This window comes from Alosa alosa, chromosome 15 (assembly GCF_017589495.1).
Source record: "Alosa alosa isolate M-15738 ecotype Scorff River chromosome 15, AALO_Geno_1.1, whole genome shotgun sequence".
NCBI lineage: Eukaryota > Metazoa > Chordata > Actinopteri > Clupeiformes > Clupeidae > Alosa > Alosa alosa.
Window position 1 is genome coordinate 32,992,921 of NC_063203.1, and position 20,013 is coordinate 33,012,933.

General features: G+C 44.2%; 2 protein-coding genes across 3 annotated transcripts in view; one reads left to right on the forward strand and one right to left on the reverse strand.

Moving 5' to 3' along the window:
- The window catches only part of mre11a (MRE11 homolog A, double strand break repair nuclease), a 55,655-nt gene extending 49,732 nt beyond the window's left edge, over positions 1 to 5,923 (reverse strand). Inside the window, 5 exon segments of the mRNA XM_048265533.1 lie at positions 41 to 182; positions 1,011 to 1,098; positions 3,826 to 3,986; positions 5,209 to 5,341; positions 5,593 to 5,923. Of these exon segments, the coding sequence (XP_048121490.1) occupies positions 41 to 182; positions 1,011 to 1,098; positions 3,826 to 3,986; positions 5,209 to 5,341; positions 5,593 to 5,612 (544 nt within the window). The 5' untranslated portion in view covers positions 5,613 to 5,923.
- A 125-nt stretch (positions 5,924 to 6,048) lies between these two features.
- ankrd49 (ankyrin repeat domain 49) lies at positions 6,049 to 17,262 on the forward strand. 2 transcript variants are annotated; one of them, XM_048265572.1, is made up of 3 exons: positions 6,049 to 6,167; positions 14,155 to 14,366; positions 16,749 to 17,262. In XM_048265572.1, exons 2-3 carry the CDS (start codon positions 14,157 to 14,159, stop codon positions 17,205 to 17,207), a joined length of 669 nt encoding a protein of 222 aa, XP_048121529.1. In that variant the 5' UTR covers positions 6,049 to 6,167; positions 14,155 to 14,156; the 3' UTR covers positions 17,208 to 17,262. The 2 variants fall into 2 exon arrangements, with proteins under 2 accessions (XP_048121529.1, XP_048121530.1); XM_048265573.1 differs by having other exon boundaries at positions 6,056 to 6,136.
- The last annotated feature ends 2,751 nt before the right edge of the window (positions 17,263 to 20,013 follow it).

Here is a 20,013-nt window from a genome sequence, read left to right on the forward strand (position 1 = left end):
TGGGCTGATCGGACACACACACACACGCACACAGACTCACCAATGCCGTAGAGGGCGATGTGGGTGGAGCCTTTCTGCAGCAGGATTGGGCTGATCTCCACCTTCTCCACCGACTGACTCCGCCCAAAATGGTTAACCAACCCGGCAACGCTCAAGACATCGAGAGCACATAGGCCATCCGCCTACACACACACACACACACACACCCACACACCTTTCAATCTATCATGTTGGTGTAGCAACTAGGTCTTAATATGAAGCTGTGTGTGTGTGTGGGGGGGGGGTATTGGTGTAGTATACAAGGTGACGCTGTGATACTGACATTTTAGATGCCTGATTAGGAGACTGCCAGTTGTTCACAGAACCCCACAGACCCCGTTTCACCCCTACACACCCTCCAACCCTAGTTCTCCCAACACCCCTACCCTGAGGTATACATCTCCCTACACTTTTATGACACCCTCCTCTATTGACACCCCACACACCCCTACACACCTACACCCCTACACACCCTCCTTCACCCCTACACCCTCCTTCACCCCTACACACCCCTCTACACCCCCTATACCCCCTACACACCCTCCTTCACCCCCCTACACACCCTCCTTCACCACCCTACACCCCTACACACCCTCCTACACACCCCTACTCACCCTCTTTAGCTACTAGCCACTGTTTATCTTGGGATTTCTTAGGAACAGAGGCGTGTAGAAATAAACGGTTTGTACCCACCGAGAGCTTAAAGTCTCACCTTTCAAACAAGCCATAGTATGTGTGAGGTTGCTATGGGAATGAGGCTGTTGTACACTATAGTTCTTGCACCACTGTCCAATGACTGCATTTGGACAGGGTATTGATTTGAACTTACTGATTACATTTTCAACACTAACACTGATCTGAACTTCTGAAACACACACACACACACACACACACACACACACACACACACACACACACACACACACACACACACACACACACACACACGCGCGTGCGCGTAGCAAGCTTACCCCTGTAGGGTCGTCATGGTTTCCATGTACACTGAAGACGGGTATGGAGATGTTAAGATTCTCATCCTGGTAATTCACCCAGGGGAACCTGTGCACACACACACACACACACACACAACGTTAATACATACCTAACATGCACTCTATATTAGACACACACACTCACACAACAACACTCATAACGACACATACACTCACTTCTAACACAAACACACATGCACATGTTAATATACCTAACATACATAGGCGTGTGTGTGTGTGTGTGTGTGTGTGTGTGTGTGTGTGTGTGTGTGTGTATGGGTGCATGTGTGTAGATGTCCTCTGTAATCTGATTGGTCTAGGCGTGTGTGTGTGTGTGTGTGTGTGTGTGTGTGTGTGTGTATGTGTATGAGAGCATGTGTGTAGATGTCCTCTGTAATCTGATGGTCTAGGGCCTATTGATCTCTACACACACTCTGGATAATCTAATTGGTCTAGGCGTGTGTGTGTGTGTATGAGAGCACGTGTGTAGATGTCCTCTGTAATCTGATTGGTCTAGGTGTGTGAGTGTGTGTGTGTGTATGAGAGCATGTGTGTAGATGTCCTCTGTAATCTAATTGATCTAGGCGTGTGTGTGTGTGTGTGTTTGAGCGCATGTGTGTAGATGTCCTCTGTAATCTGATTGGTCTAGGGCCTATTGATCTCTACACACACTCTGGATAATCTGATTGGTCTAGGTGTGTGTGTGTGTGTGTGTGTGTGTGTGTATGAGAGCATGTGTGTAGATGTCCTCTGTAATCTGATTGGTCTAGGGCCTATTGATCTCTACACACACTCTGTAATCTGATTGGTCTAGGCGTGTGTGTGTGTATGAGAGCATGTGTGTAGATGTCCTCTGTAATCTGATTGGTCTAGGGCCTATTGATCTCTACAGACACTCTGGATAATCTGATTGGTCTAGGTGTGTGTGTGTGTGTGTGTGTGTGTGTGTGTATGAGAGCATGTGTGTAGATGTCCTCTGTAATCTGATTGGTCTAGGGCCTATTGATCTCTACACACACTCTGTAATCTGATTGGTCTAGGCGTGTGTGTGTATGAGAGCATGTGTGTAGATGTCCTCTGTAATCTGATTGGTCTAGGGCCTATTGATCTCTACAGACACTCTGGATAATCTGATTGGTCTAGGTGTGTGTGTGTGTGTGTGTGTGTGTATGAGAGCATGTGTGTAGATGTCCTCTGTAATCTGATTGGTCTAGGGCCTATTGATCTGTAATCTGATTGGTCTAGGGCAGAGATGGGCAACTGGCGGCCCTCCTCCTCACTCAGTGTGGCCCACGGATCAATTTTGAAATGTTTGTTTCACGTGGTTTGAAATGTCATTAAAATGTTCGTTTCACGTGTTTTGAAATGTCATTAAAATGTTTGTTTCACATGGTTTTTACCACATCTGAATCTGAACAGGATCCTTATTGTAATGATACGGTCCACCGATAGGGGCGCTTCCTATATAAAACATTATTATATATATATATATATATATATATATATATTATAAAACATCCAGCGGAGTCGAGCTTTCTTCACTAGCGAGAGAGGAAGAGACACGGTTTAAAGAAAACTGGGAAAGGTTCATACAAGGTGGGAAACAGCTGATCTTATCACAGAATTCAAAGTCAACTTATGTGTTTAGTAGGCTATGCTTAGAAACGAAACCAGCCGTGAACTTACGTCAACACTACAACACCATGCACCACGAAGATGATTGGTCATGGAAATTCAGGATTTTTCTCAGGGAAAAGATTTGACTTAGAGTGGGAACCCTGGTAAAGATACACTAACAACAGAGCCTTTTTACAAGAGTCACTATTACCCATTACAGTGGGAAAAAAGGTTTATTGTGAATGTGTAATATTTTTTAGTTTATTTCAAGTTTATTGGTGAATAGAAGCAATATTAAAAATATTCAATTAATGCATGTTTAATAAACCGTGCAGACATAGGCTAGGCCTACTGTATATATTTTTAATACTCCTGATTCCTGATATCCCAGTGGTGGACGTGTACAGTCACATCTAGCCCTCTGACAGCGACAAGAACATTTTGTGGCCCTCTCTATCATCAAAGTTGCCCATCCCTGATCTAGGGGGTATTCCAAGTACATAGATAGATAGATAGAAAGATAAATACTTTATTAATACTTTATTGATTTATTGATATTGATGTGTATAGTATTGTGGGTAATGTAGTGCTTGTGTATAGTATTTTGGGTAATGTGGTGCTTGTATATAGTAAGTGCTTGTGTATAGTATTGTGGGTAATGTAGTGCTTGTGTATAGTATTGTGGGTAATGTAGTGCTTGTGTATAGTAAGTACTTGTGTATAGTATTGTGGGTAATGTGGTGCTTGTGTATAGTATTGTGGGTAATGTAGTGCTTGTGTATAGTGTATAGTATTGTGGGTAATGTAGTGCTTGTGTATAGTATTGTGGGTAATGTAGTGCTTGTGTATAGTATTTTGGGTAATGTGGTGCTTGTATATAGTAAGTGCTTGTGTATAGTATTGTGGGTAATGTAGTGCTTGTGTATAGTAAGTACTTGTGTATAGTATTGTGGGTAATGTGGTGCTTGTGTATAGTATTGTGGGTAATGTAGTGCTTGTGTATAGTGTATAGTATTGTGGGTAATGTAGTGCTTGTGTATAGTATTGTGGGTAATGTAGTGCTTGTGTATAGTGTATAGTATTGTGGGTAATGTAGTGCTTGTGTATAGTATTGTGGGTAATGTAGTGCTTGTGTATAGTATTGTGGGTAATGTAGTATCTTGGGTAGGTTCTTTACTTGCTGTGTCCAAAGTTGACAGCCTGGTCACTGAGTATCTGGAAGCTGATTGGCTGATCCCCCATGCAGTAGCGGCGTAGAGTCTCCATGCAGCAGTGCAGCGATTTACGGGACGGCTTGTTCTCATGGAACAGATCTCCCCCCAGCAGCACGAAATCAACCTACACACACACACACACACACACACACACACTATGAGAATTATTGGGAATTGACGGGAATTAACTGGGAATTTTGGGCAATTCATACAAACTGCTTCATATACAAACATTAACATTTTGTTTCATAATAAGCAATGTAATTTCTTTGTTTGTATTTTCGCTTAGCTTAGCATACAAAGCTAGCTATCATGCTAGCAGGAATCCCATTCTCTGCCTATGGTTTACTAGCTTGCTAAGATAGCAACACCAAAACCACTGAACTGCCCAAGATACACCACGCCACTCAACAACACAATCCGATTGGTTGGAACATTGACTGACTATCACTTTTCCCAGTCAGAATCCCAGAAAATGGTAAATCAAACAAAAAATATATAAAAATAATGACACAACATAACACCCCAAACCAACCAGATTATGATTATTTATAAAGCCGTCAAGCTAAATCAGACAGGCAATATGACCATATGGTTATTAACCGTCCCATTAGCATTTAATGACACACACACACACACTCTACCCACAACTAGGTAAAACAACTGGGTAGCGGAGCCTGATTTAATTGGGGAGGGGCCAGGATTAAAGTGGGCTGGTCCATGTATATGGGGAGGGGCCAGGATTAAAGTGGGCTGGTCCATGTATATGGGGAGGGGCTAGGATTAAAGTGGGCCGGTCCATGTATATGGGGAGGGGCCAGGATTAAAGTGGGCTGGTCCATGTATATGGGGAGGGGCCAGGATTAAAGTGGGTGGGCCCATTCCTGTGGAGAGGGGCTGCTGGAAGTGAGAGGAGAGGGGCTGTGATCATGCAGTAATTACAAACAACCATATTCTGCATGTACAGATTTTTTCCAGTGCGTGTGTGTGTCCTGTGTGTGTGTTTCTGTTCATGTGCATGTAGTGTGTGCGCTTACGTGCGCACACAAGTGTGTGGTCGTGTGCAAGCGGTGTGTGTGTGTGTGTGTGCATGTATGTTTCTGTGCATGTGAGTGTGTGTGTATGTTTCTGTGGAAGTGAGCGTAAGTGTGTGTGTGTGTGTGTGCGTGTATGCTTCTGTGCATGTGGTGTGTGTGTGTGTGTATGTTACTGTGCATGTGGTGTGTACCTGGTGTTGTTTTGCATAGCTCATGATCTCGTTGTGTGTGTGTGTGGGTGTGTGTGTGTGTGTGTTCCTGGTGTTGTTTGGCGTAACTCATGATCTCGTTGTGTGTGTGTGTGTGTACCTGGTGTTGTTTGGCGTAGCTCATGATCTCGTTGAAGGTGTTGAAAGTGTCCTCTCCTCTGATGGCATCTTTCTCCAGGTAGCCCAGATGGATGTCTGTCGCAAGCAGGATCTTAAAGGTGTCGTCATCATCCCTACACACACACACACACACACACACACACACACACACAATATGCAAGATCTTACAGTTGTCCGTTTTCATCATACACACATCAGATGCAATGATCTCGCAGGTTTACAATAATCTGTCTCAATGATCTGGCGAGTGGACACACACACAAACAAACACGCACGCGCACACACACACACACACACACACACACACACACACACACACACACAGAGTTACAGGCGGACTGGTTAGGTTGTGTGCTCAACTCACGCGGGGTTTGCAGAAGTCATCTTAAGTGGACTGTTTGTTTCCGATGTCAGTCAAAGCGCTTCTGTGTCCGCGTGCAGACCTGCAGAATCAGGTGGAGACGGGACAACGTGAGGCTATTCTGGGTGCAAGGCCAGCACGTCACCAAAATCAAACGAACACAATCATTTATTGTCACTACACCCGTCTGATTGTAAGTTCTTAGACGTTAAAACCACCACTCGTGTCACTCTCCATACATGTATAAATTACCTTTAAATGTCACGTCTCGAACTTTAAGTTCAACTTAGTTTCTATTTCCTCATGAGGTTCATGTGAATGTGCAAATCTGAAATCTCCCTCCTGCGGAAGTTGACTATCCGCCAGAGCGTTCTGGCATATGTAGTTTTTTAATCCAACAGAAACAAGTCTTAGACATCCATAAGAACTACAACACCCAAAGCACACACACCAAAATATTCTATGACGCGAAGACAGCTTGAAGTTGTGGAAACAGGGGACGGTGGTAGGTGGATGAACGGGTTATCTTTCGGGACCAACACGGAATGTGAGTAGTTGAAGGAAGACAACGCGTTCAGGTGTGTGGATATAAACGTAATTTATTCATTCAGCCGGAGCTAGAGATTGGTAAAGCAAGGCTTGGTGAAACACCGACACATTTGAAACACGTTGTGCACGGTGCCGAATGCACCCCCACGACTGAATAGCTTTAACATTAGGCCTACTTCAGATGAACAGCTGGCCCAAAACTAATACATCGTTGTAATTAGAGTAAAGATGAAAACATACTGTATCGTAGTGATCGTGTCCTCGAACACGTTAGCGACCACGAAAGAGGACCGCCGTTACGCTATCCGGCAAAAAATTCTGTGGTCACCGCTATTTACCGATTTACGGCTCCCACTGACTTCCATTCAACACATGTAAACAATACGTACTTGCTATGTGCTAAAACTAACGCCGCTGACTTATGCCAGCAACCATTTCACTTTGATAGTAAACTACGTTTTCGTACAATATATATACAGCAAGAATAACAGAATAATTTGCCGGATAGCGAGACGGCGGTCGAAATAGGTAGTAAATATGAGCAAACAGACTTAACCCTTTAGGCGCCAGAGTTTTTTTTTCGAAACGTTCGATTTTGACATCTTCATTTCAAAAGGCTATATCTTAAAAGTGATAAGAGATAGAGACTTAATGTAAATTAGAGAAATATTAAGGATGACCCAAAGTTTATGTAGGGATTAAACTCAATCAGGCCAATGACATCGTGTATATAGTCGTTAGGTGGGCTTAACATAATGATTGATGGCAGAGTTGCAACGGTTTGGCTTGAATTCCCTGCTACTTGAATATAAATAAGATGGATATTGTTGTTGGCGAACAGTGTGACACGAGTTAAGCTTTTATTAAGTTGGCAAACGTTTGAACTAGCCAACTAGCTCCGCTGGTGGGAAACGCATGGGACTCATAGCGCTGCCGCTGTCCTATTGCGTGCAGAGGGAATTTGAAAGACAACTGATTATCCCGCCCCTCGGACTGAGCACTGCGAACGGTGAGTGCCCAGACCCTACATTTTAATGTGGGTCTGGCTCGTCAGGCTAAGAATACTGATGAGAGTGGCAGAATACTGATGATGCACAGTCAAGCCATAGCTCAAGCCACTGCACTCTCACTCTCTTTCTCTTCCTCACATACACACTCACATACACAAACATGTTCTCTCCCTCACATACACACACTCTCTCACACTCTCTCTCTTACACACTCTCTCACTCACACACACTTCATATATTCCCTCTGTCTCTCCCTCTCTCGCACACACACAGTCACACACACTGTTGCTGAGTAGGAAAAGGCCTCATTTTAGCACATCATTCCTGATGTATCTCTGTTGCTTTTAAATTGTTGTACATCCCAGAATAGAGAAGCATGGCAGAAGGAAGTAGTGGTATTCAGGGGGAGTGTTTAATACATTGTTCAGATGATAAACCTTGTGGCACCTACTGTATGAACATAAAGTCATGGAACACACTACTGAGAGCAGCTGAAATAAGAGCCTATCGCCCCATCCTTGATCTTGCTAAAGATCTCCCTGAGGGTAGAATACCATCCATATTGTATCACAGAAAATGGCGTAGCATCTTTACTATAAGGAAACTGCTTGACAAGATCCTTGCAAAAGACATATCTGCAGAACCGTCTGTCACAGAGGACCGAAAGGGAAGGTCCAACGACTTTAAAGGTCTCATTCACCGAGAAACCGTTTAATACTTGTTACTTTCGAAATACTATAGCTCACTACAAGTTGCATATGCATGCTGCACGTGAAAATTATCTTCTACCTCCATTGCCCACATTAGCCAATGAAAGAAAATACACGGAAAAACAAGCGAATCAGAAAGAGCCCTTCCCAATGATGCCGAAGGGAAACTGACTATTCATGGCCTCGCCCACCTTGGCTTGTGACCGCCTACTGGAAGACTGGAAGATTTTGCGGCTAGGGGATTGTCTCTCTGCAGCTAGTAGGAGTTAACAGCAAGTTGCTAACATGGCGGAAAAAAAATGTGCCTGTGTTATTTGTGGCAATAACACATCAATGTTGCATGTCTTGCCTTAAAAACAAGAGTTGAGGAAGAAATGGTTCGGATTTATCGTTGGAACACCACCACCGAAGTAATGCAACATTAGTTCTGTGTTCCAATCATTTCACTCACTGCCTACAGTTAGAAAGTGGTTTTGCATCGATGTTCTGAAAACCTGGTTCTGTACCGTCATGATGATCGACCACCAGCTCACAGGCTGTAAGTACAAACAAACTTTTCCACCTAACGTCTGTTACAAAATAGCATGTTCATATTCTTCACGTTAGCATGCATGAAAAGGGTAGCCTACAAGCTAGGCTTAGGCTAGCCTATATTACAGGAAGCTACACCAGGAACTGAAGTGTTCTGTTCGCGACGTGTAAAATCAGAGAATGTCTAATAGGAAGGGCTCTGGTAAAATCCATTAGAGGAATGGTCTATTTTCCCGAACGTAGCCTACAGGCCACTAACACGCCAGGTGTAGCTACTTCCATTGATTAGGCCTATTGGAAGCTAATTGTTGCAGTACATAACGCGAACGGAATGCTTCAGTTACACGCATAAGAAACTGACCACACTACCCAGAGATTTAGCTTGTTGAACCTATAATCTTCTAACCTAAGTGTTAAACCACAAATAATAATATTAGCAACAATATCTTATGCTCAACTAAGTGCGGGGTATTGTTCTAGTCTAAACAGGGAAAATCAAAAACACAATACCCGTGCACTATTAGGCTAAGTTGCTATCACTAGAGCTCAGGTATTTACACTTCAGTCTAATTTATGTCTTCTTGCCATTATTACATTGACCTTTGTAGGCCTACAATGATGTTTTGTTTGATTACTTGCTGTTTACTTAGTGTTTTGTATGTCTTCCAGAGCACATCCCTTATGTCAAGCTACACAGCTTTCTAGCCTACATTAGGTCATCACGTTAGAAGCAAAGGTTTGTGATCTAACTTTTATTGTTGTGCTAGTTAGTTTCTAGAAGTCTTTTTCTAGTAGGCTAATACAGGTTCGGTTACATGTGCTCGTCAATGTTTGGGAAAGTCAATTCATGGATTTCTTCAGGTCACCTTCCACAGGTGTATAAAATCAAGCACCTCGATTATGAATGTAGACTGCATGGTGCTTGATTAATACATCTGTGTAAATGGACCTGATGAAACCCATGAATTGCATAACAGATAGAATTGATATTACCGAATGTCTTCTTGTGGGTGTGCTACTTAGTACATCATACACCTTACCACAGTATTTTTGTTTCCATTGTGCCAGTACAGTTTTGTGTGAGATAGTGAATGTCCTGTGTACTATTAGTATCTTGTAACTTGACAGTAATACACATTTATTTACTTTAGGTACCCAAACAGAATACTTAATGAAAAGTATGAGTATTGATACAAGCACTTCGCATACACCATGGGCATGGGGGCATGCTACCTCTACTGCCATCAAGCCTGTTCATCCAAGGCCAGCTAGAAGACCTCGGGTTGATCAAGAGGAGGAGGAGGATGAAAGCGACATCTCCACAATAACACCTGATGGCTCCACCTATGGCCCAGCTAATCAAAGAGCAATGTAATAGAATCATCACAGCCAACTAATGTGTTTTGTGTGTTGTCCCTTCGATCCCCAGGACAATACAAGCGAAACAGCAACTCAGACCTTTTTTCCCTAAATAATCCCAGCACCATCTTACAAAGGATCTGTAGGCCAGATGTCTGCATCGTCTGGCAAAAGAGGACATTGTTAATTCTGTGCATAGTTTGGATGTTCTTGTTTTGTGTTTGCATTATTTTAATAGACTGCAATATTACTATTTGTCAGTGTTTCACGGACCACCTAGCAAAAAAAAAAACCAGTAGACCTACTTCAACAGTATATTACACAATAGGCCTTCTCACTGAACCACCTTGCTTGTTGTCTTTGCACCTTGCTTATGGTGTCAGAGGATTAATATGATTTAAACTGGCATAGGTTACATCAGTGTTGCAGAACTGTTTGGATTTACATACAAGTTGGTTCAATATTGCAAACAACTCATCTGTTATATTTTACCACATCTACTTGTGGAACACTTGAGATTGAGTACCACTGCTGTATGTAAATATAATAAAGTTATTTATTGAAAATTGACCTGTTTTGTATATTTGTTTTAGGAGTTTCATCAGTTTTTGTCCCTTTTAAGCTAAAGGGTTTCTTACATTTCATATCTTCTGTCTCACAGAGGGCCATAGTAGTCATAGTTGAATGTTTAGTGCATTTTGAAGGAGAGTACATTATGTTAAGGCAGACTGGTTCTAATCCTGGGTACAGGGTCATACAGACAACAGGGGTACTGGTGTTGCCCATTTTTCTAACCACATGAGCAATCCCCTTATGAAAAAAAGTGTAGGAATCGTGATAGTATTTTTGGGACAAAATGTTATAGTAATCTTATAGGAATAATGATATTTTGGGACATACTGTAGAAGTACTACTAATAACTCTATAATATCCTATAACTGCTATAGTTTTTCTATAGTAGTCTTATACTATAAGATTCCAATGGTACTTTTTCCTAAGGGTCATACGTGACAGAAAACAACTTGAGTAGGCTAACCTCTGCCAATGTAGGCTATCAAAGCCATAGTTTATACTCATTACTGGAGAAGTCTTGCAGCACACGTTCTCTGCCGTTTTAATTCCAGCCAAATATAGCTAGGAGTAGGTAAGTGTGTTTGCATTTAGAACTATATATATATATTGAGCTATAACCAAGTGGTCTTTCAATGATAGTTATGGTTTGAATTCCATGATACTATCTATTCCGATAGCATACAATTAGCAGGCTAGGTCAGTGGCTGAACTGCATTTAGGGTGCTTATAACCTGTGTTGTGAAGTAAAATATCTACTAGGAAGATTGCAAAGACTTTTGACTGTGTAAAGAAATAGGTCTTTATTTTAAAATGTTTCCAACTGTTTATTACTTGAATGTAAGATGACTATTGCCACAAACGTTTACCTCTTTTAGGAGAAATTTTAAGCGGACATGCAATTGTTACCATTCTATTAAACCAACGCTCACCGACAAAACCATCAGGAAGCGGTTCTTCTTCCTACTGGATCAAACACATGAAGTTGTATCTCCGAAGACATTTTGTGCAAATAGTTTTGACTTGAGTTTTAGCCAGGTTTTAGCACTGTAAAGTTGAATATGGAGCATAGCACAGGCAGAATCGGATGAGGACGACTGGAGGAAGGCCACAGTACTGTTAGCCAATCAGAGGTGACTTCATTAGCATGTCATTAATATTCATGACTAGAGGCTTAAATCCAGTCGTTCCTCCCAGCCCACCTTCCCCACCAAACTAGAACAGCATGAAACAGACGCAGGACAGCATTTTTTTCACCAAAACCGGCTCACAGGGCATTCATCAATACTATAGACCACTGCAACATTAATGAAAAAACGATGAGATGAGACCTTTAAGAGTTAATGAGGCCAAATGTATACAGGTGCTGGTCATATAATTAGAATATCATCAAAAAGTTCAATCATGTCAGTAATTCCATTCAAAAAGTGAAACTTGTATGTTATATTCATTCATTACACATAGACTGATATTTCAAATGTTTAATTATTTTCATTTTGATGATTATAACTGACAACTAATGAAAATCCCAAATTCAGTATCTCAGAAAATTAGAATATTACTTAAGACCAATACAAAAAAAGTTTTTTTTAGAAATGTTGGCCAACTGAAAAATATGAACATGAAAAGTATGAGCATACAGCACTCAATATTTAGTTGGGGCTCATTTTGCCTGAATTACAATGCGGCATGGCATGGAGTCGATCAGTCTGTGGCACTGCTCAGGTGTTATGAGAGCCCAGGTTGCTCTGATAGTGGCCTTCAGCTCTTCTGCATTGTTGGGTCTGGCGTATCACATCTTCCTCTTCACAATACCCCATGGGGTTAAAGTCAGGCGAGTTTGCTGGCCAATTAAGAACAGGGATACCATGGTCCTTCAACCAGGTACTGGTAGCTTTGGCACTGTGTGCAGGTGCCAAGTCCTGTTGGAAAATGAAATCTGCATCTCCATAAAGTTGGTCAGCAGCAGGAAGCATGAAGTGCTCTAAAACTTCCTGGTAGACGGCTGCGTTGACCTTGGACCTCAGAAAACACAATGAACCAACACCAGCAGATGACATGGCCACTCGGCAGCAGTCCAGTCCTTTTTGTCTTTAGCCCAGACGCTTCTGATGCTGTCCACTCTTTGTGAATCTCCCCTACATTTTTGAATGGGTGTCCATTCTTGTCCATTTTTGAATGTGAGTGGGCCGCAGGTAGAATCCAATGGGCCGCATTCACATTTTGTTGAAACAGGTTGCTGGTATCAAATTCAAAATTAACATATATTTTCCATGAAATAGTGAAATTTGTAATTTTCAACATTTGATATGTTGTCTGTGTCCTTTTTGCAACTAAATATGAGTTTAAGAGATTTGTAGATTATTACAATCTGTTTTTATTCACATTTTACACGTCCCAACTTTTTCTGTTTTGGGGTTGTACGTTTTAACAGCCAGTGTGAACGTTTGCATTTCTTGATACCAGAAAAAAGAGATGCATTTGGTTTGAGTATTTTTATTTCAGGTGTTGCCTAAAAATGCAACAAAAACGCATGACGATCGTAATGACACCCTAAATACTGTATGCTGCTTTACAACTATACTACTACCATGTAAACACACACACACTCTCCACTGCACGCTAGCCCAGCTGCTTTACCACTATACTACTACCATGTAAACACACACACACTCTCCACTGCACGCTAGCCCAGCTGCTTTACCACTACACTACTACCATGTAAACACACACACACACACTCTCCACTGCACGCTAACCCAGCTGCTTTTCCACTACACTACTACCATGTAAACACACACACACTCTCCACTGCACGCTAGCCCAGCTGCTTTACCACTATACTACTACCATGTAAACACACACACACTCTCCACTGCACGCTAGCCCAGCTGCTTTACCACTATACTACTACCATGTAAACACACACACACTCTCCACTGCACGCTAGCCCAGCTGCTTTACCACTATACTACTACCATGTAAACACACACACTCTCCACTGCACGCTAACCCAGCTGCTTTTCCACTACACTACTACCATGTAAACACACACACACACACACACTCTACTGCACGCTAGCCCAGCTGCTTATCCACTACACTACTACCATGTAAACACACACACACACACTACTGCACGCTAGCCCAGCTGCTTATCCACTACACTACTACCATGTAAACACACACACACACACACACACTCTACTGCACGCTAGCCCAGCTGCTTATCCACTACACTACTACCATGTAAACACACACACACACACTCTCTACTGCACGCTAGCCCAGCTGCTTATCCACTACACTACTACCATGTAAACACACACACACACACACTCTACTGCACGCTAGCCCAGCTGCTTATCCACTACACTACTACCATGTAAACACACACACACACTCTACTGCACGCTAACCCAGCTGCTTATTCACTACACTAAAAGTACCATGTAAACACACACACACACACTCTCTACTGCACGCTAACCCAGCTGCTTATCCACTACACTACTACCATGTAAACACACTCTCTCTACTGCACGCTAGCCCAGCTGCTTATCCACTACACTACTACCATGTAAACACACACACACACACACACACACACACACACACTCTACTGCACGCTAACCCAGCTGCTTATCCACTACACTACTACCATGTAAACACACACTCACACACACACACACTCACACACAGTTATTTCCCCTTGGGGATCAATAAAGTATCTATCTATCTATCTAAGAGATGCATTTTCAGACCAGGTGTCTATTCTGACCGTGTGTGTCATACCCATTGGATTAAATGAAATGTGTGTGTGTGTGTGTGTGTAGAGATGGAGTGCCCAGAGGGCTTTAACCAGCTAGAGCTGCTGCAGACACACAGACAACTGATCCCCATGGCAACGAGCAGCGCGTGGAGTGATGGGGAGGAGGATGCGGAGGAGAGTGAGCGCTCGGAGGAGTGGTACCAGCAGGAGGAGGCGCGACTGCAGCACACACACACACCTGCAGACCTGCTGCTGTGGGCCGCCGAGAACAACAGGGTACGCACACACACACACACTCTTACACACACACACACACACACACACACACACACCTGCAGACCTGCTGCTGTGGGCCGCCGAGAACAACAGGGTACGACACACACACACACACACACACCTGCAGACCTGCTGCTGTGGGCCGCCGAGAACAACAGGGTACGCACACACACACTCTCTTACACACACACACACACCTGCAGACCTGCTGCTGTGGGGTCAGCGAGAACAACAGGGTACGACACACACACACACTCTCTTACACACACACACACCTGCAGACCTGCTGCTGTGGGCCGCCGAGAACAACAGGGTACGCACACACACACACACTCTTACACACACACACACACACACACCTGCAGACCTGCTGCTGTGGGCCGCCGAGAACAACAGGGTACGCACACACACACTCTCTTACACACACACACAAACTCACACACTCTCTTACACACACACACACACACACACCTGCAGACCTGCTGCTGTGGGCCGTCGAGAACAACAGGGTACGCACACACACACTCTCTTACACACACACACACACACACACACACACCTGCAGACCTGCTGCTGTGGGCCGCCAAGAACAACAGGGTACGCACAAACACACACTTTCACACACACACTCTCTTACACAAACACACTCTCTCTTACACACACACTCTCTTACACAAACACACACACACACACACTCTCTCTTACACACACACACCTGCAGACCTGCTGCTGTGGGCCGCCGAGAACAATAGGGTACGCACGCACACACACACACACACACACCTGCAGACCTGCTGCTGTGGGCCGCCGAGAACAATAGGGTACGCACACACACACACACACACACTTTCACGCACGCACGCACGCACACACACACTCTCTTACACAAACACACACACTCTCTCTTACACACACACACACACTTTCACACACGCACGCACGCACGCACACTCTCTCTTACACACACACACACACACACACCTGCAGAACTGCTGCTGTGGGCTGCCGAGAACAACAGGGTACGCACACACACACACACGCACTCTCTTACACACACACCTGCAGAACTGCTGCTGTGGGCCGCCGTGAACAACAGGGTACACACACACACACACACACCTGCAGACCTGCTGCTAAGGGCCGCCGAGAACAACAGGATACGCACACACACACACACTTTCACGCACGCACGCACACACACACTCTCTTACACAAACACACACACACACACTCTCTCTTACATGCACACACACACCTGCAGACCTGCTGCTGTGTGCCGCTGAGAACAACAGGGTACACGCACACACACACGCACGCACACACACACTCTCTTACACAAACACACACACTCTCTCTTACATACACACACTCTCTCTTACACACACACACACACACTCTCTCTCTTACACACACACACTCCTGCAGAACTGCTGCTGTGGGCCGCCGAGAACAACAGGGTATGCACGCACGCACGCACACACACACACACATATACACACACACCACACGCACACACTCACCTGCAGACACACGCACACACACACTCACACATACACACACACACACCTGCAGAACTGCTGCTGTGGGCCGCCGAGAACAACAGGGTACACACACACATATCACACTCTCTTACACACACACACCTGCAGAACCGCTAATGTGGGCCACCGAGAACACACGCACACACCAGTGTTTGTTAGTTAAGTTGGTGTCGGTCTAATGGGGGAGGGTGCAACGAGTGTTTATCACAACAAACTTCCAAGATGCAGTCGGCAGCTGTAGGGTTAGTACTCATATCAGTCTGTGATATTTGTGTGTTTATATGTGTGTGTGTTTATATGTTTAGGGGTGTGTGTGTGTGTTTATATGTGTGTGTGTGTATATATGTATGTGTGTGTAGGAGTGTATATGTTTGTGTGTGTGTGTTTGTATGTATATATGTGTGAGTGTGTGTATATGTACATGTGTGAGTGTGTGTGTAGGAGTGTATATGTGTGTGTATATGTACGTGTGTGTGTTTATATGTGTGTGTAGGAGTGTATGTGTGTATATGTACATGTGTGAGTGTGTGTGTAGGAGTGCATATGTTTGTGTGTGTGTAACTGAACTTCTCCCTCTATCCTGTCAGCTGGCTATATGTGTGTGTAGGAGTGTATGTGTGTGTGTGTATATGTACATGTGTGAGTGTGTGTTTATATGTGACTGTAGGAGTGTATATGTGTGTGTGTGTGTAACTGAAATTCTCCCTCCATCCCGTCAGCTGGCTATATGTGTGTGTGTAGGAGTGAGTGTGTGTAGGAGTGTATGTGTGCGTGTGTGTGTGTAGGAGTGTATATATGTATGCGTGTGTGTGTAACTGAACTTCTCCCTCCATCCCGTCAGCTGGCTACAGTGCAGCGGATGCTGGCGTCGGACTCTTCCCTGATTGGTTGCTGTGACTCAGATGGGTACACGCCCCTTCACCGGGCAGCCTATGGTGGGCATGTGGGTGTGGCCTGTGCACTGATTGACGCGGGGGCGGAGCTCGAGGCAAGGACAGCAGATGATTGGACGCCGCTCCACTGCGCCTGCCGCTGGGACAATGTGGGCGTGGCCTCCTGTCTGCTGCGCTGTGGCGTGTCCGTGAACAGCCAATCACGCGGCGGCCTGACCCCTCTGCACCTGGCCGCTGGAACCCCAGGAAGTGGGCGGAGCCTTGAGCTGCTGCTGATGCAACGCCACCTGCTGTCAGAAACGCGCAACTGCAGCGGCGACATGGCAGAAGAAATATCACACCGCACCAGCAAACACCACACACTCTTCCAGATCACACACTCACACAACAACACACACACACAATAACACACACCCACCAGCAAACACAACACATTCTTCCAGATCACACACACACACAACAACACACACATACAATAACACACACACACCAGCAAACACCACACACTCTAACACATACACACAATAACACACACACACACACCAGCAAATACCACACACTCTTCCAGATCACACACACACCAGCAAACACCACACACTCTTCCAGATCACACACACAAAATAACACATACACACACACACACACACAATAACACATGCACACACCCTAAGACACAATTAGACACACAACATAACACACTCACATGTGCTAATGTAGACAGACAGATGTGCATTCGCTAGTGTGTGTGTGTGTGTGTGTGAACTGATGTACCAACATACAACAAACAAACGTGCATATGCTTCTGTGTGTGTGTATTTGCTACCAGTATTCCCCCATTATGTGTGTGTGTGTGAGTGGGCTCCTGCTTCCTGTGTGTGTCTCTGTAATTGGATATTAAATTGAGTTTCCGCTGATGCACCCGGTGTCCTGTGGCATTATTTAAATGTATCACCCAAGTACTCGTCACACACACACACACAAGGACCCGTCACACACACACACAAGGATCTGTCTAACACACACACACACACCCACACAAGGACCCATCACACACACACCCAAGGATCCAGCTAACACACACACACACACACAAACTCTCTCTCACACTCACACACAAAAGGACCTGTCTCCTGTCTAACACACACACACAACGATCCGTCTCCAGTATAACACACACACAAGGATCCGTCTACAGTATAACACACACACACACACACAAGGATTCGTCTCCTGTCTAACACGCACACGGACCTGTTTCCAGTATAACACACACACACACACACAAGGACCTGTCTCCTGTCTAACACACATACACACACACACAGACCTGTCTCCTGTCTAACACACACGGACCTGTTTCCAGTATAACACACACACACACACACAAGGACCTGTCTCCTGTCTAACATACACACACACACACACAAGAGGACCTGTCTCCTGTCTAACATACACACACACACACAAGGACCTGTCTCCTGTCTAAAGGCTATGATATGTTCCCCGCCCACGCTGTACCCACTGAGCTAGCTGAACTGTCACATGATGGCACCCGCTTGTATACGTGAACCGTACTGTTTCTAAACTATCTTTTTAATACACTGTCTGTACACTTACAAAGTTCTCAATGCTTCGAAACTATCTTTTTAATAAACTGTCTGTACACTTACAAAGTTCTCAATGGGTTGTACAGTACATGTAGGGCCCCTCATTATGCTACCGTGGAAGTGTGGTGCTATTTTGAGCCTTCTTTTAGCGATTTCTTTTTACTGTACGTGTGCCCCGAAGACCAGCGTTAAACGCTTATTAGTGGTTTGTGGTAAAACTGGTCACGTTCGATTAGCTTGAAAACATATCCCAGAGAACGGACGAGCTCGGTACACATGTTATTAACCCTTAGGTTCATTTTGCACCGGAATTGTCGACTGCACATGACATGAATTGTAGACTGCACATGTGTGAAATGGAACTGCGTTTTAACTGTGTAAACACAGTTAAAACCTAGAAACAAACCTAGACAGAAGAAGACTTGTTTGGTTACCATAACGACGATGGAGCAGAGCGCCTGTCCTTGCACAGCTTGCCTGGCTGAGTTACGTGAAACACCACGACATGGAGTCAACTTCGACCGATGTAAAGCCACAGTCCACAGATACAGATACTTTAACTCATTGAATGTCAAGCTGTTTTCGGAAGCTTTGTCCTAGAGTGCCAGCAATCTAGACCATTGTTGATGATTTTTGTACAGCCACAGCATATTCTGTGTTATAGCTATGAACACATACAATGGCTCGTTTAAAAGGTGAGACTTTAAGCTCTCAGTGGGTGCAAACCGTGTATTTCTACACGCCTCTGTTCCTGAGAAATCCCAAGCTAAACAGTGGCTAGTTTTCATCAAAATCGCTGTTTTTTTTCTAGAAATGGAGATATAACGTCTTTCATGAAATATGAAGTGTTGCCTGTAAACTTTCCGGGAAGTGATCAGCGAGACTGCCACCTAGTGATAGACCCACGAAAATGGCCTGGTTTTCAGCTGACGTGCATGCGTCACTGATTCGACCCAAAGCGGCAACCGAGTTGTGATAAAATGTCCAGATTGTGCGTTTTCGATCGTCATATATTTCATTTCCATTCATCACAGAGTTCCCAAAATCACATATAAGGTGTGTTAGAGTGTCTAGTTTCGTAATTAAAAAAAAAAAGCTTAAAACATAATATTACGTTTTTGGCACTCAATGAGTTAACATTATCTTTAACAGTTACTTTACCATATGGTGTAGAACCCAACATATTTCCAGACACCATATTTTAGATGAGTTGGGGACGTAATTGTCCGCTCAGGCTGGCCGTTCTGTGCGTTATCTTCCATTTTCGAAACAAGTCTCCCTGCTATACCAACAGGTGTGCTGTGTGTGTTCTGGTGGATGATAAATGGAGCGATGCGATGGGCCAACTTATCAAACTTCCCAGCAGACAGGTGAAAGTACTCGTGGTGCTTCTCCTCATCTAACAGGAGACAAGTGAAAGTACTCGCGGTGCTTCTCCTCATCTAGCAGCAGACAGGTGAAAGTACTCGTGGTGCTTCTCCTCATCTAACAGGAGACAAGTGAAAGTACTCGCGGTGCTTCTCCTTATCTAGCAGCAGACAGGTGAAAGTACTCGTGGTGCTTCTCCTCATCTAACAGCCGCATCTTGTGCACACACGTGTGGAAT

What these genes read in the sequence shown, in the direction of transcription:
- ankrd49 (XM_048265572.1), top strand. Translation starts at nt 14,157, where the DNA reads ATGGAGTGCCCAGAGGGCTTTAACCAGCTAGAGCTGCTGCAGACACAC. An exon ending in GGGCCGCCGAGAACAACAGG is followed by an intron (nt 14,367 to 16,748) that starts GTACGCACACAC and finishes CCATCCCGTCAG; the next exon opens with CTGGCTACAGTGCAGCGGAT.